This window comes from Cibotium barometz, chromosome 21 (assembly GCF_041138505.1).
Source record: "Cibotium barometz isolate CiBa-2024 chromosome 21, ASM4113850v1, whole genome shotgun sequence".
Classification (NCBI taxonomy): domain Eukaryota; kingdom Viridiplantae; phylum Streptophyta; class Polypodiopsida; order Cyatheales; family Cibotiaceae; genus Cibotium; species Cibotium barometz.
In genome coordinates, this window is record NC_141066.1 from 21,069,489 (window position 1) to 21,097,303 (window position 27,815).

The 27,815-nt window shown below is 41.4% G+C and overlaps 2 protein-coding genes across 2 annotated transcripts; both read left to right on the top strand.

Annotated features, from left to right (window-relative positions):
• Positions 1-529: 529 nt before the first annotated feature.
• LOC147626945 (uncharacterized) lies at positions 530-4,840 on the top strand. Its single transcript, XM_086815505.1, has 2 exons — positions 530-1,177; positions 3,129-4,840. The coding sequence occupies exons 1-2, from the start codon at positions 638-640 to the stop codon at positions 4,422-4,424; spliced, it is 1,836 nt and encodes a 611-aa protein (XP_086671631.1). The 5' UTR covers positions 530-637; the 3' UTR covers positions 4,425-4,840.
• Positions 4,841-19,343: 14,503 nt separating this feature from the next.
• LOC147626946 (uncharacterized) lies at positions 19,344-25,741 on the top strand. The gene is made up of 7 exons (XM_086815504.1): positions 19,344-21,420; positions 21,565-21,684; positions 21,811-22,035; positions 24,305-24,365; positions 24,457-24,528; positions 24,910-25,025; positions 25,114-25,741. Exons 1-7 carry the CDS (start codon positions 19,757-19,759, stop codon positions 25,214-25,216), a joined length of 2,361 nt encoding a protein of 786 aa, XP_086671630.1. The 5' UTR covers positions 19,344-19,756; the 3' UTR covers positions 25,217-25,741.
• Positions 25,742-27,815: the final 2,074 nt, after the last annotated feature.

The window sequence follows — 27,815 nt, forward strand, 5'->3', positions numbered from 1 at the left end:
TCCTTACTAGAAATGATCAAAATTGGAGTGCATAAGATGATCTTACAGTGTGGTTGAGTGGTTAACCAATGAATTTGCGGAGACATTATCAACTTCCGTTGAACTTGAGACAAGTGAGACAAAGGCAAAATGAAATGATTTCAAAAGAGATTATATTACTATGAGAGTATAAAACTCCGTGTTTAGAAAGTAGAATCAGATGATTCAAGCTTGAGATCTAAATGTAGAGAGAGACAAATGCTCAAATGAAATCGAAAGTGACGAGGGATGAATGTTACAAAATAAGAGGCCTGCACATGGGTGGCAATGGGATGACAACACTCGTAAATGGAGCTCACAACCTCGTCATGTGAGGCCAAGCACGATGTAATGTGGCATGTCTAACTGTTGTATGCTTTCCATGTTGCTGGCTAACGCTTTCCAATGCTATGCTGGACGATGTTGACAATGAAGGTGGAATACACGTTGGTTCCTATGGTGTGAAAAGTCCCTTATTTGGCACCCATGTTTGGTGCCAAGACATCCCTTCCAAGAAGGGTAACTTGCAAGGGTTTTCAGATGAGCTAAGAACCCAGCACGTCACCGACTCCTCCCGAGAGTGCAGAGAAGGAAATAAAGCTTGGACATAGGAAAAGCTATGGAGCCTATGAGGGGTAGCAGGATGCACCAGCAGGACTACCATGTTCGCAGCAGCAGGGGCGATGGCGGGGGGCGCCCCCCCGTTGCGCGGGGTATTGCTCCCACCGCCATGCCCAGCCTCTCCACTGGCCAAGGCTACTACACAGTCGAGTCCCTACAGGGCGCCACAGTGGTCCCGCCGCCGCAGATCGCTCCGCCGCCGCCCCGCCTCCTACCTCCTGCAGAACCCTACCCCGATGTGCGAGCGTATGGACCTCGCCATTTGGAGAGCAGAGGCGGGCCTCTCGTTCACATGGGCCGAAAGTTTCATCACATCAGTCCTCCTCCTCTCGGAGGAAGAGGCGGCGGCCGCGACCTCGGAGGCCCTGGCTTTATGATGCCCCAACCCCCTCCCCCTTTCATGGGCGACCCTCGCATGCTAGGGTTTCACCCTGGAATCAGGGACCCCATCCCTTTGCGCCAGCGAGCTTGGAGACCCTCCCCAGACTTTCATAGCAGGCGAATGGATGTCGGCCGTGACCAGAGCCGACCCCGACAGGTTAGCTACCGTGATTGTCTCATTTTAGGGTTAACAGATTTACGGTTTACAAATCTTGTGTAGAATTCCTTTGGCTATCTTTTGTTGCATGGTTTTTGTCTCTCTTTCATTTTTGGTTTCGCGAATCTGTCATGGTTTATATTTTCCATGCATTTCTAGGGTTGAAGCTGTCTCGTGCATTTTGAAGATTTATGTACGGCCTCTTTCATCTCTAGGGTTTTATTTCACTTCTACTTTCATGTAGATCTGCTGAGATTTATGTTCTATGCATTACTAGTGTTCCATTCTGTCTCTTGCCCTTCTAGAGCTGGTGTCTTTTGCCGTTTTCCCGAAGTTTAGGGTTATATGATGGCGCTTGGATGGATGCCATCTCATGGGTTCAGGCATGCTGCAAACCACCCGAACTCGGCCCAACTCACTACTGCCATTCTTGGCCTACCTAATGACCATGGACATGGGCAAACATGGTCAGATGGATGGCAGAGGAGTAGATATGTGCCTCTTGCGATTCTAGGTTTAGTTGCACGGTTTTGTGTCTCTTGCCATTATAGGGTTTAGTTTGATCTAGGATTTATGTGTGTAAACCATTCACGTTGCTTGTGATTGTGATATTGTCATCCTCCAAAGTTGTTCATTTTTCCATCGTTGGTTTTGTACATTTCTTGTTTTGGTTGGTTTACTGCCATTATTTTCACTATCTGAGGCCCTAGGGTTTATCTTTGTGGGCATTCAATATTTGTGGACGGGAGATGGGAACGGGAGATGGGAAACACATTGGCAAATGTATCTCATCAGTTGGACCAGTTTTCTGAATGTTCTCACCGCCTGTCCAACAGTTTTTGTTTGAAAGGAAACAGCTATATTTGCCTACCCAATTATAATGTATGTCTTTGATGCATTGTGTGCCCGTAACCTAGAGGGCCAAAAGGTATAAGCCTCTTTCTGATGCCAACTGAAAGACTGCTATAATTGGGGCTGATATGCTCATCACTGCCCGACCCTGAGGTTACATCAACACTGAGCCATGCCATCCACCACAAGATCCAACTACCCAAGCTTATGGCTAGAGCACAACCAAAGCCACACTTGGGTCTTTGTTCTATCATGTGGGGAATCTATATAATGAGGCAGTAATCGTAGTTGTTTTTGTACGGCAAATGATCTCATATCATACGGAATAAAGTACGGCACAATACTGTACGGACACCATATCGTATGGACTTGTACGGATTTGAAAAAAAAATAAAAATAAAAATTTGGGATTTTTTTAAAATAAAAAAATATTATTTTTTGGGTAATGTCTTATTTTTTCTTGTCTATGGCTGTTTGAGCTTCCTCTGTACCATGATGCTCCCCTCCTTTTTAAAATACTCCATATCTTGTAATTGGAAACACCTAAGTTTATAAGTGTTTTTTTAAAACACTGTATTTATTGTCCGATAAGAATTTTTTTATTATTGTACCGTATTTTTCTGTGCAGTATCGTATTGTACGGTATCGTACCTGACAACTATGGCAGTAAGTCACCTACAATTAAACCTTGTTCACTTGCCCAAAGTGACCCATAAGTCACTTGTAATTATAAATGTCCCTAACCAGGGTCGCCCCTAGGTTTATGTCTAACCTCAATGACCTTTGAAGTTTGGGCCATCACAGATACCTGCATCTGGCTGAGCTTATTTAGTCTAGGCTTAGCAGGGTATTTATGAAGATTCAAACATAGACTTGAGGCAGTAGCATGTGTAGACAGCTTACTATGGTTCATGCCTAGTGTGGCTGTATCACTTGCTTTATGCTTCCTCTAAATGTTTGAACCTCCTTGATAGAAAGAAGCTCCCTTGTGTGTGCCTGTACTTTGTCTTAAGTTTTGGGATTCTAGGCAGATTAGATGTGTTTTAGAATCAGACCATGTTATTGGCGGCTTCTGATGTAGGTGGCTTTTGTAATGTAGCGGCCCAAGGTGAAAAAGCAAGCTCAGAAAAAGCTTCTTCCTGAGGCAAAGACTCCTGGGTCTGCTGCTGCTGATACAAAGTCTCCAGTACAGAAGGAAGACCCTGCTGAGGGTGGGGCTGGGTGGTGTTCTGTGTGTAAAATTAATTGCTACAATGTAGAGACTCTGAAAAAGCACCTGGCTGGAAAGAGACACAAAAGGCAATTGGAGAGCGAAAAGGATGTTGGGAAAGTGAACAGCAGAGGTGAGGAAGAATTGAAGGCTGACCAAGAGGATCAAGTCATGACAGAAGTAGAAAATGTGGGCATGGTTATTGAAGGAATTGCTAATGTAGAAGCAGCAGCTGAGAAGATAACAGATGCAGGAATTCATGAGGCAGCTGAGATGAAAGTAGATGCAGGAGTAAGCGAGGCAGCTGAGATAATGGTAGATACAGGAGCACGTGAGGCAGCTGAGACAACTGTAGGTGCAAGAGTAAGCGAATCAGCAGAGATGAGTGAAGCTGCAGGTATGAGTGAAACACGTGTGGTGACTGTGGATGCAGAAGTATGTGAAACAGCTGTGGTGTCTGTAAGTGAATCAGTTGTGAAGAAGGATGAGATAGGAGTAGGTGAAACAGCTGAGACGACTGTAGATGCAGAAGTAAGCGAAAGAGCTGTGGTGAATGTAAGTGAAACAGTTGTGAAGAATGATGATATAGGAGCAGGTGAAACAGCTGAGATTATGGTTAATGCAGTAGTTACGGAAGCTGTTGAGAAGACAGATGAAGCAGGAGCTACCAAAGCAGTCGAGAGGTTGGTGCAAGTTGAAGGGAATGAAGCAGCAAAAAAAAAGAGTGAGGAGGAGGTTGCAGCTGCTGACACCCCTCTTGATGGTACACCTTTAGCCAGCAAGAAACGGGGTGCACTGGAAGATGGTGAGACCGTGACTGCATCCAAGAGGCCCCGTAAGCCTGCCTCATCTCCAGGTGCTGCACAAAATACAGCTGCAGAGGTGGCAAAAGTGACGAGTGAAGCTTTCCGTGAAGTCTGCGAGCTTTGCCATGTGACTTGTACCAGCAAAACGATGCTAGAAAATCATTTGAAAACCAAAAAACATGCTGCTAACCTCAAGAAGAGTACTGGTAGTCCTAGTGTAAGAGGCAAGAAAGATCAGAGCAAAGGCTCAGGAGCAGGGGAAGAGTTGTCCTCTGAAAGGCTAAAGGAAGACCCTAAAGAAGTGGATAGTGGAGTGAAAGAGTTGAGTGACATCGATCTTGCTAATGGGAAGGCGGGGCCTTCTGCAGAAATCCAGTAGGCACAGTGAAGCCAAAAGCTCAGGAATTGCCCTTATAATCTCCACTTGGGGTTACAAAGACATGGCCCTTCACGTGAAGATCACGTGGCTCTATCTTTGCAGTCAGCATCTCTCATGGTAGGAATCATGATAAGTCTCTTGAACCTTGGAAACGATATCAAAATTGCTACTTTTTAGAACCTCCAGTCCACGGTGAAGCTGTGGATGCTGCTTTGAAACATTGGAATGCAGCTCATTCGGTGTGCTTCTCCAAAGGGCTTATCATAGCTTGTCATACCTTAGTCTTGCAAAGTTATGTAATTTGTTGTTGAGGCAAGGTTTGGAGATATATTGAGCTCGTTTTGATGTGATTTGCATGATAATTTTGATAATTTATAAAGTGATTGCTCTAATATAACTGTACTGTTTTTGGAGAACATGATTGATGGCTCCTCAGGATCTTTCTTAAGATTGAATCAAAGTGTGTGTTGCTAGAATTGGTCTACATCCTTACGCACATGCGGTAAGACATAAACACGTGAATTTTTTGTTCTTCTGGCAAGTTGCTTTTCAACCTCATTTTGTGAAAAGAGTTGCCTATTCCACTCATTGCCTCCTAATCTAGGGGTCTAAGGCCACACCTGCAGCAATAATAGCCAATCATGCTTGCACTTTGCTGCATTCGCACAGCAAAGCATAGGATGATTTTGAAAGTAAATATTATCAAGATGTATCAAAATGCAAGTCCAATTTAATTGGACTTGCATTTTGAAAGTAAATATTATCAAGATGTATCAAAATGCAAGTCCAATTTAATTGGTGCGGATGTAGCATTGGCCTCTTCAAACCAGAGGAAGATGGGTATAGTTTTGATGAAGATTGGTTTTTCAAAGTTGATTCAATAGCACATTCTTAAGATGCATACGCTATCCAGGGGGGGATGCGTATATGGTTTTCTTTGGTTATCTTTGTGTAGAACGTAAGAGTAAGTGTATTCCTTTCTTGTAGCTGCTGTAAAGCTATGTAGACCATGGGTGCTGTTGTAAAGCTTGCGTGATGGAGATGCGAGTAGAGGTAAGGTGGGTGGGGGAATATGTTTTACTTCTTATTATTATGTCATTGTGACCTGTTTGTTAGGAAACCTATGAGACTTTTGTGTTTGAGAATGTATGGATGCAAAGGTTCCGGCCCGGTACCGGTACCCCCCGGAGTTGGACCTCTTTGTGCTCTGATGTCAGTTAAGCTAGGGCCTATCTCATCTGTGGTTTGGGTGCTATGTCAATCTGCTCTTCCAGTCTTTCTTACACTCGGGTAAGCTGTGGACTTAATTTTGCTATTCAATATTTTTCTTTTTAACAAGACGACGAAAATTCTACACTAAGAGCAACATTAACAACACAAAATACCAAGCACAAGCATGGATGAGGAAATACCATTGCAAAAAAAGACGAGTGGAAAACAAAAAAAGAGGAGTGGAAAGGGCAACCTAATTTTGCTCTTTTGTTCATTCAGGAGGGCAGAATGGGTGGACATGCAAGTTTTCTTTCAAAAGGGCAGAATGTGGCTCAAAAGGTCAGAATGTGGACGAAAGGGTGGACATGCAAGTTTACTTTCTAAACGCATGATCCAATCAATCCTTTTGGATGGTAAAACGGCCAAAAGGGTCCACCTAAAAAAAACAATTGTTCCAAAAGCGAACCTTTTTTCTTTATGTATGAATATTTTATAATTCATTTAAATCTTCTTTTTCATCTTTTATACCAGATGAAAGAAATATTCACCCTTTTTTGCATGAGTATTTCATACTTCATTTTTGCCTCTTCAATTTCAATCATTTTGAAAGGTGATTTATTTTCTGAAAGGCCTGTCATTGATTACATTATGGCTTCAATGTCTATATAAACAAAGAATATAAGACATTACTAAAAAGAATCATGCATCCATTTATAGCTCATGAGGTGACCAAGGGTAATAAAACAATCTTGATTATCAAAGCAATCTAAGAAAGTTGTTATTGCATAGATTCATTCAATAGAGAGAATAATCTTGATACATCAATTTATCTACCCTTGCCCATTCCTAATTAGTTCCTTTGATGACATGCATCCTAATAAGAATCATGGAGTAGAGCCTTTGGATAATGAGCTTCAACTACATTAAGCATACATATTCATCCTTGATAGGTTCTAAGCTACTCAAGAAAGAGCATTGAGAGAAAACCTCAAGGACTTGGAAGTTGAGTGTACACTATATCTAGGGAAAAGTGCTTCTGATGCTGGACATGTTGGGAAGGAGAGCACTTTACATCTTCTTGTTATTCTTATCCAAGAAGAGAAGCCTTTTCATGATGATGGTAACACCTTAGATGAAGATGTTAGTGAGGAAGATTTGTAGCAATGTGATCTCTAGATGTAGAATTCCGCATTCTTATGAGTCCTAGAACACCGCTTTGTCGATTGATTCCATTTGCAAAGGTGAGGGGTTTGAGACTTGATGTATCGGCCCTTAAGACAACTCTTCAAAGTGAGGGTTGTGCCTATGCAGGGTGCTTTTATTGTACTCCAATACGAGGGGGTGTTGAGAGATGTAGCTCTTTGGTTGCATGTATTCTATCTTTGCTTTGTGTCCCAGGTGGACTTACATTGGAGGTGGGGTGTGGTTTGGCTCCATTGTAATTTGATGGGAGGGAATGTTTTACCAGAAGTGCTTCACTTGATATCAATCATTTACAATAGTCATGAAACTCATTATAGGATGCTAATGGTTTTTGGACATTGTAAGTGCAATTTTAATACACTAATATCATGAACATGTTACTTGATTTTCTCCTTGCTTGGTCCTCTCCTTGCTCAGTTCTCTCCTTGCTTGGTTTTTTTCGCTCGCTTAATCGGGGCTGCCTCGACTGAAACTAAGGCAATATCTCATCTATCCCATACATTGAAGGTAAAGAGAAGTGATTAACATGCTAATGATACATTTAAGCAAGTTAAATGTGCAAAGATTACTCATACCACCCATGATACACATTACACAGATGGATTAAAACTATTATCATACATAATAGTAAAGCAACCCAAAAGGTTTTGATGATTAGTTGGGGTGGCTTTCAGAGTTAGGGCTTCAATCGAAACCCATTAATTCGATTTGGCAACTTCACACCATCTAATGATGTTAGTTCAAAAGAGCCAATGCCTAACTTTCCAAAGATCTAGTATGCCCTAGCCCATCAAAGGTTGAGCTTGCCCAGATGCAAAACCATCCAAGAATTGAACAAAAGAACTAGATTTCCCACTTCAAACTAGAAATTTGCATTACAATCCACCCATAGTTTACTCCAATGATCAATAACTAAAACTTTGCATTACATGTTCAGACACTCCATGTCTTTCTAATCGATTACCCATCAATATCTTGGAATTAGTGCTACCTTGATGGAAGGATGAGTTCATCACAAAGTAGAACTAAGCTTGATGAGATAGTAAAATATATTTTATTGGTTATAATGCTGAAAGAAAAGGTTATCGTGTCTACAATCCTCTCACTAAGAAGATTTTTATTAGTAGGGATGTCATTTTTGCAGAGGATTTTGTCCATCCAATGATGGATTCAATAAGCATGCATATGCCAATTCTCCAGACATGTTTGATGGGTTATTACATGTACTTGATTCTCGACAAATTTTACCTATTGATCCTTGTTTGTTGCAAACAAGGGCAGAATGCTCAAGGAGTTGATGCACCAACTTTAGATTAGCTGGAAGATGCAGTAATTGCTAAAAGATTAGCAATCAATGAATCTAGGGTTATGCCTAGTTGGATTAGAAACACTTTGCAGGATAGCAAATTGTTTGCTCCTTTTTAGAGTAGAACCAGATCTGGTGCTCAAAACACGTCTTCAGTAGATATTTACCTTTATTAGTTATCTACATGATGTAGATGAACTCGAGTCTTTTGAAGAGTCTCAGGAAGATCCAAATTGGGTGAAAGATATACAAGATGAAATTCATTCCTTTCAGAAAAATGATACTTGGGATATAGTGGATCTAGCACTTGGTAAGAAAGCTATTGGTACTAAGTGGGTTTTCAAAATCAAGAGAAAACTATTGGTACTAAGTGGGTTTTCAAAATCAAGAGAAAGGCATATGGATAAGTTGACAGATCTAAGGCCGGACTTGTTGTAAAATGTTACACCTAACAGAAAGGGATTGATTATGATGAAACTTTTAGTCCCACTTCAAGTATAACCACTATCCGATTTGTTATTGCTTTGGCATCCCATCATGGATGGAAGGTGCACCAATTGGATATCCAAACAACGTTCTTGAATGGTGACTTTAGGAAGAAGTTTATGTAAGTTAACTAGCTGTATTTTCCCAACCTAGTCAAGAACAGAAGATATACAAGCTTGATAAAGCTTTATATGGTGTGAAACAAGCTCCTAGAGCTTGGTACTAGAAGATTCATGCGTATTTGACTGGACATGAATTTCAAAATAGTCCTATGGTGGAAAGCACTTTATATGTGAAAAAGGACAAGCAGGATTTACTTGTTCTCATTCTCTATGTAGATAACATGCTAGTGAACAGGCACTATTGAGGATTTAACTACAGCCTTCAAGGTTGACCTTGCCTCAAATTTTAAGATGTCAGATCTTGGTCTTTTGCACTACTATTTGGGTATAAAGTTTGTACAACAAGGTGATGGTATAAGCAACCCAATTATATCAAGGCAATGCTCAAAAGGTTTAACATGGAAAGTTGCAAAGGCATTGCACCTGTCTTGTCTAGCCAGGGTACACTTAGGTACCCAAGCTACCTAGTGGCCTACCCTAGGGTCCATTGAGGTTGACATTTAGGAGGTGGTGTTCATCTGTGTCGGCAAGGTTTTGGATTTCCAATAGGATTAGAGGGGTTGGTCGATGCATCCAAGCAATGCATGTATTGTGTGTGTTAGGGATTACCTAAATTGAAGGTGTGTGGTTGGACAACAGGCCCTAGGATGTTGAAAGGTTCAGGATACCCTCCTTCACCATTCCATGGGGGAGCTCAAGCATTACAGTTCTTCTTTTCAAACTGACTATCATGGTTCTTCTTTGCAAGTTGACTATGCAATCAACAATGGCTGCAATCCATATACCCTTTTGTGAGGATGATGTTTTCTCTCATTATACCTGCATCAAGGCGATGTGAGTATTATGTGTTTTACATGGGTCATCCCACTTGGTCTATTTGTGCACCAAGGTATTCTTTGGACTAAATGGTGGCCTAATAGGTCTTTACTTGGGAATTAAACCTGATGCCTTTCCTAGCCAAGTTACTCCTAGGTAACCATACCTTCTTCGTGACCTACCTAGGGTCTATTGAGGTTGACATTTGGGGGTTGGTCAATGCATCGAGGCAATGCGATTATTGTGTGTTAGGGGCTACGTGAATAGATGGTGTGTGGTTGGATAATGATGAGTATTGTGTGTTAGGAGTTACCTCAATTGATGGTGTGTGTGGTTGGACAATGACGAGGGTTGGGATGTTAAAAGGTTTGGGATATCCTCATTCACAATTCCATGGGGGAGCTCGAGCGTTGTAGTCTTCTTTGCAAGCTGACTAACGGTTCTTCTTTCCAAGCTGACGATGCAATCAATGTTTGCAATCCATATACCCTTTCAAGGATGATTCTTTCTCTCATTGTATCTACATTGAGGTGAAGCGAGTATTGTGTGTTTTACATGGGTCACCCCGCTCGGCCTATTTGTGCACCAAGGTATAATTTGGACCAAATGGTGGCTACTAGGTCTTTATTTGGGCGTTGAACCTACCTTGCCTAGCTAGGGTACTATTAGGTACCCACTTCTTCTTAGTGACCTACCCTAGGGTCCATGGAGGTTGACATTTGGGGAGTGGTCTCTTCATCTTTGTTGACAAGGTTTTGGGTTCCCAATAGGATTGGAGAGGGTGGTTGATGCATCGAGGCAATGTAACTTTGCTAGGGGTTACCTGAATTGATGGTGTGTTTTTGATGTATTTTCTCCATTAATATATCTCAATTGAGTTACTCTCGAATTTTCCAAGCTACAAGTCGAGCAATTCAAGTAAGCGTACCAGGCTTGGGGGATGTTGAAAGGTTTGAGATATCCTCCTTCACCATTCCATGGGGAAGCTCGGGCATTGTAGTCCTTCTTTTCAAGATGACTATCACAGTTCTTCTTTGTGAGCTAATCAATGGCTGCAATCCACATATACCCTTTCGAGGATGATGCTTTCTCTCATTGTCTGAGGGGCCACATATAATTTGCAAGATGCAAAGTTTAAATCCGATAAATTTTTTTGCTTCACAACAACAATAACCGATGATTATGGATTGGATCTGTTTATCATGGTGATGCTAGTCATTGAAAATGGTGTGAGGAGTGGGTGGCTAGCCCCGATGTTAAATGATGAGGTCCACATGTCCCAAGGCAAAACATTGTCGCTAACCTTGATGTCAACTAAGGCTGGCCCCACGAAACTAAATGGACTTTATGGGGGAACTCTAGCTCAAGGCAAGAATGTTCTACTATTGTTTCTATCTTTGTCAAATCGTGAAGCTCAGCTAAATGTACAAAGATCTGTACACTTGGGGATCTATGGTCTCTTTGGTTCTTCTTTTGCCGAGTATTTTCCTTGAGGCATCCCCTTTGATTTTTATTGTTAGTCTCTTTGATTCTTCTTTTTAATTGAGCATTTGCCTTAAGGCATCCCCTCCACTTTTCATTGTTAATCTCTCACTTCTCCTATTTTTCTTGTGGATGTGATTGAGCATGTGATGGGTGAGATGTCCAATAGTAGAAAATTTAACTTGTTACCATTGAAATATCCTTCTACCTCAACCCTATCCACGGTCTCTTTTACTACACCTTGAAATTTCCTTTTGCCTCAACCCCATCTAGGATCTCTATCTTTACTACACCTTGATGAGAAACTTTTGTGACACAGTAGGGACCTTGGCCTTTGTACTTGAATTTTCATTTGGTGTGTTCTTGACACTATATAGAAGTACCATGTCTCCTACCCTTCATGGCATTTGTTGTTGTTGAGTTGGTTGTTGTCACACCACTACTTGTATCATAGTTTTTCAACCATCAAGCGGATAACAATTGTCCTTATTGAGTTGGTCATCAAATCACCACTTGAACTATAGTTTTTTAACCAATTCCCCCTAAAGCAATTCCTCATCTCTCAGCAACTCTTTGGGCATTCTAGAAGGAATTGGAGTATAGACATGGAGGTTACAACCTTATTTTAGTGAATCAAGAATAATGGTGAGATAGGATAGTGTTGCTTACCCTCTTTTTGATGTCGTACTCTTGCTTTTGTAAGTGATTATATGGGTTCCTCTTCTTTTTTTCCTCTACTTTGGGTACAAGTGTTGAGGATGTATTAGGTGTGATTTCATTTTCCTTTTTCTCTTTGGATAACTCCTCCATCACCCTTGTATCCTTTCCACTCCTAGTGATTACTCTAATGGTGTTCTCATGTGGAACTACATCTATGAAATGGATAGGAGTTTATGCTCAAATGAAAACTCTCGGATCTTAATCCCAAATGTGGTGGCATGTGCATTATCCCTTTGAAGGAGTGACCAACGTAGTCCATGAGATTGATCATTGTTTGTTCTATGGTTTCACAGGACGACCAGGTTGGGATTGTTGATTCCATCTTTTCTCATCCTTAAATTTTGGAAAACAAGCATCCTCTACACAACCCTTTTGCTGTGATAGTAAGTACTCTATGGGACCCCTACATGCCTTGCAAACAACCTGAGTGGGTTGGATCTCAAGTTTCCTAGCATCCATTAGGTTTTGTTGTCTCTTCACTCATGAGCCCACACTAGTGGTGGCTAGAGACTTAAGATTTTCATTAATTTGGTTCATGTAATTTATAAGCATGCTTTTAATGTCACTAGGATTGGAAGGTAAAGTTCGTACCCTTCATTTCTTGTGTCACATGTTTGATGAGTAAAAAATGAAGAGTAAGAGATAGTTGGTGTGTTGTTTATAGGTTAGGGTGAAGATAAAGGTTGAGATTGTGCAATTATTGGCACAAAGATGACCGAAGTTGATGTTAGTAAAAGTTGAGCAAGAAGATTTTTATTATTAACTAGAAATGGGTTTTATGGAGTGGAATACATCACTGATGTTGTTTTGTAGCCCCCATTTGGTTAGGAGCATAGGAAGGATAAGGAGTGTGCTAGGTGGGGTTGTTTGGGTTATATGTGTATTTATATGAGCTCTCTATGTGAATGGCATTTGTAATAACTTGCTCAAGATCTAGTGGTTGTCTTGACCTATTCAAGACTTGGATAATTGGACTTAATCCCTCCAAGGAAATTTCAAGGACAATGCTAGGATCAACTCTTTCATATAGGTATGCATCATATTTGTTAACCTCACTCTGCACATTGCTTCACATGTTCATTAGGGAGTTGCCCAAAGTTAGACAAGTCCTTAATCAAATTGGAGCTAGTTAGAGGAGGCTTATACTTATTGAGGAATTTTAAAAAATATGTAAAGGTGGCTATCGACCGAGCATGTTGTTTGTAATACCAATCAACAACTCTACCCTTCAAGGTGGTGGAGAAATGTGACATAAGATGGGCATCCTCTACAATGTGGGAAACATAACAAGCCCTTAGGAGTCATTGATATGGCATTAAGCATCTTCCACAAAGGATCCAAGGAATTCTAGCAAAGGTACATTAATTTTATGAGGTCTAGGAGTGTTAGGTAGAATTACGATGGCTTGAGAAAATGGATTTAGTGGGATAGGGTTAGTTGGATTAAAAGGGTTAGCTGGATTTGGTTGAGCCACATTGACACTCATAGGAGGTAATGATATTGGTTGAGCCACATTGAGACTCATAGGAGGTAATGATATTGGGTTTATAGGAATGACAATGGAGATTTTTAGTGAGACTGGTGAATTTAATTCCTAGGGAGCTTGTGGAATATGCTCGCCCTAAGGAATGATTTATCCTTCTCTCCTAAGCTAGGTATCTTCTCTCCCTTTCAGTGCCTCTAAGAATATTAGCCCAGTTGGCTAAATTGCTCATGGATGAGCAATATGGAAATGCTCCATTCACCAAATATCTAGATTCAATCCAGAGAGCCTATTGTAAGGAAAACACACGTAGACTCCCTAGAAGAATCGCCTTTGTCAAGTAATTATTTGTACCCAACTTAGTGGACTATCTTAAGTGTTTTCCCTATTTTTGGAAGGGGGGAACCTTACAAGTGGTATCAGAGTTGATCTTAGTTCTTAGGATTTGTTTTTCAAAGGTTAACTGTCAAGGGATTAAAACAAGTTATTGTTTATCATATGAGGATGAATCAAGCATCTCTATTGGCCATAGAAGTGATTTGAATATCCTCACATGTTGAGACAATCATCCTATGAAATTGTGCTTGTATCTTGGGGGTGCACATGCAAGATATTTGTACACTAAATTTGAGAAATTTCAACAAGTATTTCTATGAGTAAATAGAAGAGGATTGGTGCAAGATTCATGTGAAAAAATGTGCATGATGAATAGAGTTATTCTACAAGACGATACTAAGATTATGAAATTGCTATCATAGGTTAGATTGCGTAAAGGATTGATTCCCTTACGTTTCTCCATGACAATTTGTTAAGTACCACATTACATGGGGGTATAGAATAAGGAATTCGAAGGTTCATAGCATTTGAGAGGTATATGGATGCATGAACTTAGGATAATAAGGCCAATTAACTTTAGAAACATGGGTAGATTTGGGGTGGATAGGGAATTTAGTTAAGAATCTCACCCAAATAGTTCACTTGTGCAAAATTGAAATACACTTGAAAAATTAGATTTGTTAGATTTAGTTCTGCCTGGAGTCAATATTTAGAGTTGTTTAAGATGTTCACAAAGAGTATTCTAGAGTCCAGTAGTTGGTTGGTCAAAGAACTTTCACACGTTAGTTCATGCATAAATAGTAGCTATGCCATGCAGTCCTTTAGAAAAGTAGCAACATTACATTATTTATATCCTAAAAGATTACCATCAATCACAGCACCAAGCTCCACTCATAGATGCCCATTTAAACAGTTATTGGCATGTGCACATTGTATTGGCAAGCATAAATGTCAACAACGCATTAATCTTATTGTGATAGTTTCTATTGTATTGCTATGCCACTAGGAGATTTGTGCATGTGGCTTCTCTAGTTCTTTCAAACTTTAGTTGAGCATAAGTTAACTTCAAATCTTCAACAAGTGGAAGATACTTCTCTCATGCACTCTTTTGATCTGCCACATAACACTTCAATAAATCCAACACAGCGGAATTTGTAGCTTCACTTTGGCCATCCGTTTGGGGATGATAAGCTGATGAAAACTCAAGTTTAGTACCCATATTATCAAATAAAGTCCTCCAAAAGAGGCTTGTAGTCCTGGGATCTCTATCCCCAACAATGGATTTAGGCATACCATGATGCTTGAAAATATTAGCAAGAAAAAGCTTTACCATATGATCAGCTTTGATGGTTTTCTTGACGGGCAAGAAATGAGCTTGCTTGCTAAACCTGTCCACAATGGTCCAAATAGCATCATTCCCATGCTGGGATCTAGGCAAGTCCATAATAAAATCCATAGTAATGTTTTCCCAAGGTTGCGAGGGAATAGGCAATGGCTGAAGCAAACCTGGAGGTTTTTGCCTATCAAATTTCACCTTTTGTTGGCAAGTGATACATGCACGTACATAAGCCTCAATGTCTTTACGCATGCTTGGCCAAAAGAAATATCTCTGAATCATGCGAGTAGTATGCATAATACCTCTATGACCAGCATAAGGTGGAGCGTGACATTCGTCCATAACCTTTGGACGCAAATCCTTCACCACACATAGGCAATTATCCTTCATAAGATAACCCTCGTTGATAACATAAGAGGCATGTGAATGACCAGCCAACAAATCAGTCCATATATGGCAAAAATCAGCATCCAAATGATACAAATCTCACATAGCAGATAAGTCTTCATGAGAGGCCACTGAGATTGCAGCAACATAAGGCCTCCTGGATAGTGCATCGGCCACCACATTTTTCTTTCCTGGAGTATGCAGAATCTGAAAATGAAACATGGAAAGAAAGTTTGCCATTCGCATAAGCCTTATTTCTTGACCTAATTTTTGCTCTAGCTCATGATTCCTTGTAGCCAGGGGTGGGCTTGACGTTCCTCTTGAATTAGGAGACCTCTTCTTGATTAACATGGGAAGGACTCATGTCCTTCTCGACACTCTCTATATAAAAAAACTTTATCACAGTCTCTGGCTAGTTTTACATTCTTGATGAAAAGGTAGATTAAGCTTCCAAATGAATCGATAGTTTTACATTCTTGATGAAAAAGGTAGATTAAGCTTCCAAATGAATCGATGGAGAAGAGTTACCTCATCCATCTCTAGAGCAAATCGGAGAAGTTTAACAAAAGTTTGGTGGTATTATTTTAGGGTCTTCCTTTCTTGGATTAGCTCATTTTATCCTCTCGAAATCTAGGAGGACAAAACCTTTCACGAAGGTGTAATTTCATGGCATCCCATAACTGATTTTGGTTCTAGTGGTTAGATTGACAACAATGCTTCCAACTAATTTGGCATTTCTTACGATTTTTAGACGCGAGCAATGGTGAGCTTGCTTCTTTCATAGTATCATTAAAAGTTTAAAACTATCAAATACTTATCATAGCACCACATTTGAAGGCAATCAGGATTAATAAATCTAAGATCTTCATTCTTTTGAGAATTACACATTTGGTGCCTTGGGATTGAAACATCCAAAGATTATCAGCATTGACACATCTGAGATGATTAGTTTTATGAAAATTACACATCTAGTATCTTGGGATTAACACATCTAAGAGCATGATCCTCTAGGAATTACACATCCGAGACCAATGTTTGTCTTAGATGGGTTCAAAATCTTGGATGATTGTCCTAGTGTAAAGCATCCAATGGATGGGATTCACATGTCAACTATTCAAACCTTAATGGAGTTATAATCTTAATAATTTGTAATATGCAAACTAATGAGATATATCTTGAAAATGTCTCTAAACAAAGTTTCGGTCTATCCTTCTATTCAGTCTCTCAATTTGATCACCCTATTTTTTCCTCAAAAGGTTTCCTCCCCACTGAGACACAACAAAACAAGCCAAACACATGAAATAAGGGACTTGGAACAATGTTTAGATAAAAGAAGATTTCTACCTAGTGGGGACACCACTTTGAAAGAGAGGAGGATTTACTTAGATACTACCCCATCTCGCGAGATGAGGACATCTCGAATCTTTTAAGTGGGGGTCCCTCTCCCAAGCCATATATGTATGTGTCTCTTTTAATATAGATTTCAATAAGGAAAGAGAGTGTACTTAGAGAAGAGTGAGACAATAATGCTAGCAACATTAGGAAAGTGTTAGAATAAAAATATTAGCTCCAAAAATCCTAAAAAATAAGACAAGAATAGTTCTATTAAGAGATAAGTATCTCCAAAAATAAAAATTCGAATTTAGGTGATAAGAGGTCATATTTAGAGTACTTTTACATATTTAGAGCCAATGCGGCCCGGCTTCTCTATTAATTGTTAATAGTTAGTGATCTATTTGATTGATTTACTAGTTAAAGTTTGTATTCGTTTAAACAATAGCTTATGCCTTAAATAAAGAATGTCTTATCGCAATCTCAAGTTGAAATGCAAAAATCTTTGTGAAAAGGATTGTTTTCTTAAGAAGGTAACATGGATTCTAGTCCTATGGTTTAGTTGAGTTGTTATCTTAGTTAAATTAAGGTACAGGTACAACTTCTCCCTGCCTTGACGCTGCCCTGTTCTTGTGCTTGTGTAGCTGGACGGCGGAGACGTTAGTAAGGCCTAGAGTTGGCCCATGGTATCCCTTATACCATTGGGAGAATGAGGTTTGCCGATTGAGGCGAGTGATTGTGATGCTGCCTAGTTCTGAGGGTCCACACTAGTGCGGTGAATTAGCCCACCCTAGTGCGTAGACATCCCTCTAAGGGGCGGGAGGATCGAGCGATGGAGCCTGAGAGGGCGACAGGCCGGCTTGAGTCCTCGTCCCAGCGGGGTTGACGATGAGGTGTATGGTCCCATAGGGTTTTGCCCAGCATGTAGAGGCTGGAAGGTCGAATTCTAGATCATCGACGGTATAAAGGAAAAGAATAAGAGAGCCGGTTTGGCTTGTATGAAATTGATTCATGTATAAACTTTTTTTTATAAATCTTGTCTTGGCATTATTGTATTGTGTAAAAAGGCTGTTTTAACAAACCTTGTGAAAAAGGTCTTAATTAAGAAACACGTTTATTTATGTCAAACAATTTGGTAGGATTAATTAGAAAATAAATTGACGCGTGAGTAGGGTGGAAAGTGGGAGCATGGAATGCCCCGACGGGACCATCCTACGGATGGGTGGACCCGATTAGTCGGGTAGCTTTCCAACATATTAAGTGAAAGTCCTATGTTAGATAAATAGGTTCTCGGGCAATTCTATTCTAGAAGACTAGGCCAGCGCGGCTGTACCTTGCATGGATGAGGAAAAAAGCGTTGTCTCTAGGAATCAAGACTAGTAGTTGCCCAAATTATGATCAATTACCCTATGGGTGATTTGATTTTTAGAAGACCACGCTCCCCCTGCGGGATAGAACTAGGTCTTACCTATGAATCGTATCCTTGAATCTCTGCATGGTCAAGGTGTTGATGAGTAAGAAATTTTCTCCAAGATAAGATTTAGTGGACTATCTTAAGTGTTTCCCCTATTTTTGGAAGAGGGGAACCTTACAATAACATTCCATGTGCATGCACTAATTTCTATCGACTTACTTCTGTTAAGGTTGTTTCTGGAACCTTGTCCACCTCCTCATCATCCCCTTTGTCAACAGCATCTTTCTGCATCTCCTTCCAAGCCTCCTCCACTTGCCAATTAAACCTTTGTACAGAGGAAGTCCCACTATCCACATCCCCCAGAGGGCTAAAAGGATTTGAGTACAACAGAGGGCTAAAAGGATTTGAGTACAACAGAGGGCTCAGATTTCTTTAGGACTTACTCCCTCTAGTTTCTCTCACAGTCCCTTTGTTAAGAGCTTTTCTTGCCTCATCCTTAGCTTGTCTAAGATTGGTTTTTCCCTTGGTTCTTCTCCAAGCTCCCTCATCCTGATTCCCCCCTTCTCTGGCTAAAGCCTCTTTCCCTTTCCCTTCTTTTACTCCCTTTGTGCTTGTCCCTTTCCCCTTAACAATGCTATTCTCACAAGCTTCCCCGAATTCTCTTCACTTGTTGGTTTTGCATGCACCCTCCCCATACAATTTTTGGTTTATGCTTAAAGCCACCACACTTAAAGCAGGTGCCTAGAAATGGCCCAAACTTCAAGTTCAACTCCAACTTTTCCCAACTCCCCTAAATCTACCTCTAGGGTTTTAGGGGTTTCCACCATGGTATTCCACGAGATACACACACTGTTAGCGACCTCTCGTCTTATCTTCGGAAGGTGCAGAATTGGCCCAAGAGCACATGCAATCTCGCTCAGCGCAGGTCTACGCTAGGGAGGCGAGCCTACTATTTCTACCCAAACAGGACAGGCTTCTTGCAAGCTTTTATTCACATCAAAGAGAGGGTCGAATGGATTAGCATGTACAAGTCTATGCCCCATGAACAACAACGCTTTCGTAAATAACTCTCGCCCTTTGGTAAATAGAACTTTGAAAAACCCCTTACCTAGGTAAAAAACCTGAGAGACTACCCTGTTGTGGAAGATATCATCTTGTAGCCATTTGCCAATATCAACCTTAGAGGGAGGGGGCTTGCCCAGAGCAAAACACAATCACACTACACATAAAAACAAGGCTAACTTGACTCCTAATGAGCTCCGGAGAAACTTTCATACATACCTTGCGTTCTCTCATCTGAACCCTCTATGGCTACGCATTAAGTCTCCCTCTGCAACCAAGTCTCAGGCAAAGCTTTCTTTCTCTCCCTCTCCCCATTGTCTTCATCTCGTATCACTTCATTTCCTCAGAAGCCTGCAACTCCCAGTCCCCCAGCCACCACCGGCATTCTTTGCCGCCTTGTGTGTCCATGCGCTTTCCATTTGGGTCGCCAGCATGTGTGCATGGCACGCACGCACTGGTCATCACTCGCCCGACATATGCATCCCACACGTGTGGAGTAAAGACCACTCTCCCAGGTCGCAACTCGCACTCCCTACAATAATCACTCAACCGTCACTCTCAAACCACCTTTCCCAGAGTGTCAATGAAAGGGATTTGCAGGAACTCTGCAAGAGGTTTGTAGGCCGTGCTAAACTATGGAGCTTCGACCCAGGAAGGGCCGCTCCACGCAACTACCATCTACTCCTAGCAGCGTGAAGCCTTCTCCCAAACCCCGTGCACCATTGTCGTCCCGTAAGAAGCCTGCTCTTTCTTCCACTCCCATCCATGTCTCCTCTGATGAAGATGAAGACCAGAAAGAGATTGATAATGGAACGGCCAAAAAGCAAGGCAGCCAGGAGAGGATCGCAGCAGAAAACCACGACTTTGATACCCCCCTTTCCAGTGTTGCAAGGCAACACAGAGTGCGAAGCTCAACTCCCAAGGTAGCATCATCAGATGCCAAGAAGAAAGCCAAGGTAATCTCAACTATAAAGAAGAAAGTAGATGAGATTGAATCTATTCCTGCAGCACTGCAGAACTCTGTAAATGTTGCAGACAGTGGGTTGGATGAAACTTCTGCAGAAATTAGCTGTGAGGTTGTTTCAGATAAGAATTCGTTGACTCAAGCTACAGCAGAAAATGGTTGTAGGGTTAGCAATGGGATTGTGTCGGCTGAAGTTTTTACAGAAAATGTTTCTAGCATCACCAGTGACGTTGCTGCAGAGAAGACGAAGATTGGGCCGGTGGAGGTTCCCAGGGCTAGCAGTAAGGGCAAGAAAATGCAATCTAGCAAAAAGATGAGTGCTAAGAAGAGAGACGAAACTAACCGGAAGCTTTTTGAATACGCTCATAATGGTGCAGTGGAACATGAAATCACAGAATCTACGCTGGATGAGATCCACGACGATCATGTACACACTACTGATGTTGGTGCATTGGCTGCACATGGTAACGATCATAAAGACACAGGTTTTGCAAATGAAGTTCAAGAAAGGCGTAGGTTAGTGTCACCTATGCAAGCGGAGGATGTAACAGCTCAAGCGTTGGATGCCATGGAAGTGGATCGGAGAGAAAACAAAGTTCTTGCAGGGGTTAGCAATGAAGTGGCTCCAGGGAAACATGTTCAGGCTGAAGCTTCTAGAGTGAGCAGTAAGGGCAAGAAAGCTGAGTCAAGCAAGAAGGACGGTGAAACTAATTGGAATCTTTTTGAAGAAACCTACCATGGTTCAGAAGATTATGAAGACACAGAGCATGAGGGCCAAGTTAGGCATGCCAGTGTAGGTTCTACTGAATGTGAAGGTGCAAGCTTTTTAAATGGAGTTCAAGAAAGTAAAAGCCTAATGTTGCAGTTGCAACCAGACAAGGCTGTAACTCCAAGGGAGGGAGATGGTAGAGACCAAGGAAATGTTCACCATGGGGAGTTTGAACAAAGGGTGAGCAGGAATGAAGGACACGATGATAAGTCACTTTGTGAAAGTTTCAAGGAAAGAGAGGCAGTTGAACCGAAAATGGAAGAATGTGATGGAAACAAACTTGACAGGTTCCATGCAGGTGCAAGGGTTAAGGCTACTATGAACGAGGGTGTTCGAGCTGCCTCTAAGGAAGCATCATGTGGGAAGGCAGCTCCTAGCCATGTAAGGGATGATGACACTAGAAACAATCAAGATGACACTAATGATGAGGAAGATAGTGAAGACGTTGATAATGATGACGAGGAGGATGAGGGTGACAACAGTGATCATGATGATGAAGAAGAGGAGATGGCAAAGCTATTTGTTAGGTCTATGAAGGCACATATGCAGCAAACTTCTGAGCCGAGGTAAGACTCCATAGCATTTGGTTTGCTGAAATCATTCTTAGATTATTGCAAAAACATTGCTGATCTCTACTGAGTGATGACATTGTTCATTTGTTATATTGGGTTTAGCCTAGATTTTCTCTTTTTTTATTTTTTTGGAGGCAGTGTGGTAAGCATACAAAAAGAAATGCAGGCAAAAATTGGTGGGTTGGAAGAAGAGGAAGAAAGTGTCTCTATAAAAGCTGCAGTGAAAGGTTTTCAACTTGTGAGTGGCAGCAGCTCCAGGTCTGTCCACCAGCACACATGCCCTGGCTCTTGAACATTTGATTCTTAATATATCTAGGATTGTTCTGGACCACTTTTAACAAATTGTTATGGACACCATTCAAGGTTTAGGTGTCTTTTTTCCAGGTCAACCAGTTTTGGACACTCGTGGTTTCCAGAGACAGGGCTACCGACTTCTAAAACCTTGAGTGTGCAAATGAGAAACTCTAACTGCAACACGAAGGGGATGCCTGATACAATCTGGCGGAAAGAAGGAAAACTTCAAGATGGATTATTTGTACCTCCCATGGACCCATTGAAGCTTAATAAATTGGCCAGAAAGCAGAAAAATAATACAGCAGGTTCAAAATGGTATGTTTTATGTTATTTTTTGAAGCAAAAGTTGGCTAATATTTTCCCCTTGCCTGGGTGGCTACTATACCACACTGCCCAGGAGGAGGCGCGAGTTACGCTGCACACACACACACACACACAAATATTTAAGATGTCATTTTACCTCCCTACCTCCCTACCTCCCCCCTCCCTCCCCCCCCCCCCCCCCCCCGCCCCACAAATCTCCCCCTCACTCTAAAACTCCCCACCCTCTTTCTCTTCTATCTCTATCTATTTTCCTTCTCCCCTGCCCCCCCTCCTCCTCTCTCTCTCATTCGGGGTGCGGTGTGTGATTGGACAGATCCGCACCTCATCCCACCAGGTGAGTGGAGATAGCCAGATATGGGCCGAGAGCAGCTGCACTAGAGGATAGGACATGCCAGCTTTGCCATATAGAGGTTGAGACAGAGGCTCATTATATATGCAAATGCCTAGTATACTATGAGATCAAGGGGAGGTTCCATTGCCTATTTCGAGCAGGATTTGGACCACTCTCTAGGATCATGGATTGCTCTTTTTTTTTCATGACGCTTCAACAAGATATTCCAAAAGTCATATCCACACACTAACATCCACCTGCAAAGAAAACATCTCGCTTAATTCCACAAAAAATGTAACACCCTTAATTTTGAACAATTATATGTTTGTACCGTACCTTGGCATGCTGTCCCATCTGGGGTCCTTTCCCAGTGCACCATGATGCAAGGATCAATGATGTAATCAGGCGAGAAAGGTTGTGTATGGTTTACTCCAACTATGCTCGTGAAGGTAGCAACGACGAGGGTATATGTCTGCACAAGAGTATGAGATGATTTATTATAACAAAAAGTGACATTCAATGGCAACCTCTTGTCGAAATGCCTTTCCAATCTGCGTTGTACACCGCACATTCACCAGGGTGTCTAGGGAGAAGCTAGATTGCTGAACCTGCGCTATAATGGTTGCCACTTGATACATAGTACCAATGACAATAATAGAGCCATTGTCGTCTAGGATGGTCTCACAAATCTGAAACAATAAAGGCTCCTCTCCATCTACATGGCATAGACATAAAACGTGAGAATTGCATAATTCCTCTCATTCGAGATTCATAAGCCAGAGGTCAACCATCCTGAATAAGAATTCCTCGAATTGCAAATCCACTTGCATCATCCATCCACTCTCCCTGACTTCCAGGTTAATGTAGAAGCCCGGCCGAGAGGAGTGACATTAGACAGAGCCACCGAGTTACGTAGAGCCCGATGCCCCCGACATGGTGGCTCCGTCCATGCTCATGTCACCTCAAGAGGATCAGAGCCATCATTTCCCACCACCACAAGACTTTCTCCCACCTTGCTCACTAGGTTGGGTACCATATTCATAGTCACATGGGACGTGGAACGGGGACAGGGAACGGGGACAGAAAAGATTGAGAATGGCCATTCCCTGTGACTATAGAGTAACATGGGATGGGAATGGGAATGGGAATGGGAAGATGCTACCATCCCCGACATTCCCAAGTCTAAAAATGCCCATTCCCTGTGATTATGACTATATTGCAGCGCCCTATGCAAGATATTCTTGGCTGATGTGAGAGCTTGAGGCTTCACGGATATTTTCTTTTTAGTTTTACTTTTAGTACCATGATGATGGTCTCATAAGTCATTTTGGCCTTTTGAAGATGTTAATACGACTCTCTCTCTCTCTCTCTTTAGTACTTTGATCTCCCCTCCCAACACACTCACATTGTAATCTAATCTAAATTATCCTCTTCAAAAGATATTATATTTCAATGTACTCAAACAAATATCCCATATTTTTCAGATGTTTAGGGTTCCTTTCATATAGTTTTTCCTAACTTATTTTACCTTAAAGTTAATTTGATAACCCATTATGCCTTTTTAATTCCCCGTATCTAGTGCACATTTCATTTGTTTCTCATACAAAGTTTCTGGTAATTTAAAGGTTTTTAATGAACATCTTATTTGTTTATTAAATTGAATCTCCAGTTTTCTCATACAAAGTTTTTTCTTATTCAAAGGTTTTCTTAATAAATCTGTAGCAATTTTCAATGCAGCATTGTGGTTATAGTTGAGCTGTATCCATATTTTTGGATCCACGTGTGTGTGTTGTGTGTAAAAAAGCAAGCTTTGATTGATGTTCAAAATGCAAGGATGTGCAATGCTTGTGTGGGGCATTTAAATATTCTAAGGTAGATGTTTATGAGGGGCATTTTGGTACCTCGTGGACTAACACTTAACGAGGGCAGGTTTAACCTATCTGCCCCAACAATCACTCCTGAACTCAAGAAGGAGCTCCAGCTTTTGAAGGTGCTTCCCACCCAGCATCTATACCTTGAATGAAATGACCAAAATTCTATGAAGGGGATAATCTGCTTGACCTCGGGACTCCTTTTTGCAGCTTCGTGGTGTTGTAGATCCAAAGAGGCATTATAAAGCTGAAGATTCAAAAGGCCTGCCAAAGTATTTTCAGGTAATGCATTATCACTTCTTGTTACATCTATTGATGCCATGGGCCATTGAGTCCTCTGGTTGATATCAAGTTAAACAATGCCGTGTCATCCTGTGTTTATGAAGTAAGTGGGCATGTTGTGGTAGTAAGTGGTGCGTGAGCTTTTCCCTTGCTGCATCCTCGGCCATGAATCTTGACAATCTTAGAGCAGTCAAATGTCACACTTGGCTGTGCATGTTCGTAGCCTCACATCAGGCTTGCCGCTTCCCTCCCAAACAAGGCTACAAGGTTTGGCCTACCTTCCTGATGAAGGGACTTCTGTGAGGGTACCCCTAAAACATACTCCTATTGCCACCCTTGCTGTGTTCAGGAGATCTGATGGTCTTGTGGTGTTATTACCAGGTGGGAACTGTTGTTGGAGGTCCAGCAGATTTCTATTCGGGAAGATTGACAAAAAAGGAACAAAAGAGCTCACTTGCTGACGAACTCCTATCGGATTCTTCACTTACTGCCTACAGGTTAGTGTTTTCAAGCACTGATTTATAATGGCTCTCCATTGGGTTTGGTTAGAAACTCCATCAATTATGTGTGCCTTTGTATCATCAGGAAGCGGAAATACATAGAGATTCAAGACCAGAAGCAGGCAGGTGGAAAGGCATTCTGGAAGAATAAGAAAAGCAAACGAACACCTGCATGGGCTAGGATATAATATGCCTCCTCTCAGTCAGCTTGTTCTTTAACATTCTCATCCTTGTGGTATCTATGTATTTTCTATGACCTTGTCACTGCCAGGGTGTCAATGACTGGATTTATGGATTGTTTAGAGGCTGAACCTGGTGATTAAAACTTATGGTTTAGGCCTGCATACAAGTGGAAGAAGGTACGCTCAGACGTTTGTTTGGCGAGAGTCAAGCTCATGGTGCTGCCTGTTATACCTTCAGGCTCTTGTTTTTTGCACAAGTACCTGTAGCACGGAGTTGGCCTTTTGATTTTCGTAAGCGATAGGATGGACCTGCGCTTGCAGAAAATATCAAGCATTGGTTAAGTATCAAATGCTTTGTATCAAAAACACTGGGTTGTAGGCTGTGTGAATTACACACATCATTTTTATGTATTTTTGGGGAGGGAGTCGACATTTAAGTTTTCCTTCAGTAGGGAGCTTTTTACTTCTGTGGTAAAATCTACAATTTGAGTTTTGTAGGTCTTTTTGAGTAACAAAGGCAGTTAAACGTCAGATTTGTCTTCCTTGATGAAATGTTGTTGTTGCCTTGAGCATTTCTTTGACGTAGTCTTTCACTGTGTGCAAGTAAGCTGCTGCATTCTGCACAAGCTCACATGGAGTTTGTAGACTAAAGCAGATCAGAGAGGATGGTGGTGCTCTCAGCAGCAACAGCATTGCCAGCACCAGACATTTGTTTCCACCCGGTTACCATAATTTTGGTTGATGCAGCGGTTGGATGATGCAGTGCAGAGTTCATATGCAGCAAAAGCAACAACAATATTGAATGGACATCCAACTCATTCAACTCATCAAGAACATTTAGAGGAAGAACCAGTAAGCAGTGTTTGAGAAGCCCGGCCGCACCAACTTGTTCACCAAGCTGATATTGTAAAGAAACTACCAAAGCTTGGTTAAGACAAGGAAGCATGGCTTCATGGATTTGGGAAGAAGCCACAAAATGTTGACATCAGAACTTGCAAGCAGGACGCCAATGCTGAGGAGGTTAGGCTAGAGTCAGAGCTAATCTAGACGTGATTGGAGAATTGCAGCTCTTGGTGCCAGGAGAATGGGGCGAGGCATCTACGGTCATATCATTTGGATTTAACGGTCTGTAATTCACCACAAAGTTATGAGAACAGACAATTAGAGCAAGTTGCTGCAAGCCTTTATCTACTTCGGCCAACGCAGTTATGAAGTGATTTCTAGTTGAAATTAAATTTCCCAAGAGCTGCAACAAAGGTACCTCTCTTCAGAGTATCTTCACTAACTCAAGGAGGTGTAAGGAGTTGAGAAAGATGGGGAATCAGTGTTGTTGTTTGCCAACAGAAGTGTATCAACCTGGCATCCAATAATGGGAGGCTGAGCCTACAGGGGATTTAAGCCATTGACTGCATTGCCTCAGCCCAAGAGATAAAACCTGCTGTCTACAAAACAGGTAAGAAAGATCATTAAACCTCCAACACTGCCAAACCAAAAGGGCATGGTTTGAGAAACACCAAGCAGAAGAAGGCAGCTAAAAAAGAGGAGGGTCACTTCAGAGAAAAAGTTCTCTTGTGTGTGCACTTTGGTTTTGTGATGGGCCATGCGAGCTCTTATGGTGATCTTGATGATTATCTTGAGGAGCAAGTTATCATATCAACAATGCATCTTTGAGAGGCTACGTGGTGCTAGAAATAAAAGAAGCCCAGAGGGTAATTTCTTTGAATAGAAAAGAGCCACCTGGTGTAATCATATGCACTGACATGCTTTAACATCTTTTGGGGCGAAAGCTTGGATTTCATTTGAACACAAACAAAGGGTGGGTGTTTAGACTGTCAAAGTTATACAATTTAGGGTGGTTTATTACTTGTGATAGATGAGATACCTCAAATCCAATGAGATGTTGTATACTTGCTAGCTTCCAAGTATGCAAAGATAGCTTTGTTTTTTCTTCAGGCTTGCTCAAGGGGATGAGATTTTGGCCTCAAATTGGCCAATCTTCCTTGCTTAATGCTATATTCGGAAGGTGAATATGTTGAACTATTGCTTCTTTGTTTGACAGCATCCATCTGCATCAGATCATTGATGGCTAGTTGGCTTTGTTTTTTCACTGTTTTTAACTTGTGTGCGTTTTCTTCAAGAAGTTTGCCTCACTTTTAAGGGCTTCTTTCTTTGTACAGTGAAGCAATACAACAAAGTTTTTTACCCCAAAAAAAAAAGAATGTGTTGATGAACAGATAAGAGAATATGTGGGAAATTTGAGAGTTAGTCAAATATATGATTGGTGATGGGCATCGAGTATGTATGTACGGGGATTTAAATTGCCTTTTTATGAGAATATAAAAGAACTTTATACCCAATAAAAATTGAGCTTAAAAACGTGTATTTTTTAAACTAAAAGTAGGAGCTTGAATCTCTCTCTCTCTCTCTCTCTCTCTCTCTCTCTTTTGTGTGTGTAACAAAAGAGGACCCTCGCACTACCTTTTTGCCACCCACAAGTGGGGCAGATTGGCTAGTGCGAGGGCCCTTATAAAGGCCATGATCCACTCGAGTTCAAGTCCCACCGTTGGTCGTATACGTCCTCATGTTGCATTCTACCGATGTCGAT

Bases quoted from the DNA above. Each gene is read 5' to 3' on its own strand.
- LOC147626945 (XM_086815505.1), top strand. From the start codon at position 638: ATGGAGCCTATGAGGGGTAGCAGGATGCACCAGCAGGACTACCATGTT. The intron at 1,178-3,128 runs GTTAGCTACCGT...TTTGTAATGTAG, and splicing joins ACCAGAGCCGACCCCGACAG to CGGCCCAAGGTGAAAAAGCA.
- LOC147626946 (XM_086815504.1), top strand. From the start codon at position 19,757: ATGGAGCTTCGACCCAGGAAGGGCCGCTCCACGCAACTACCATCTACT. The intron at 21,685-21,810 runs GTCTGTCCACCA...TCTTTTTTCCAG, and splicing joins GTGAGTGGCAGCAGCTCCAG to GTCAACCAGTTTTGGACACT. The intron at 22,036-24,304 runs GTATGTTTTATG...TAACGAGGGCAG, and splicing joins AATACAGCAGGTTCAAAATG to GTTTAACCTATCTGCCCCAA.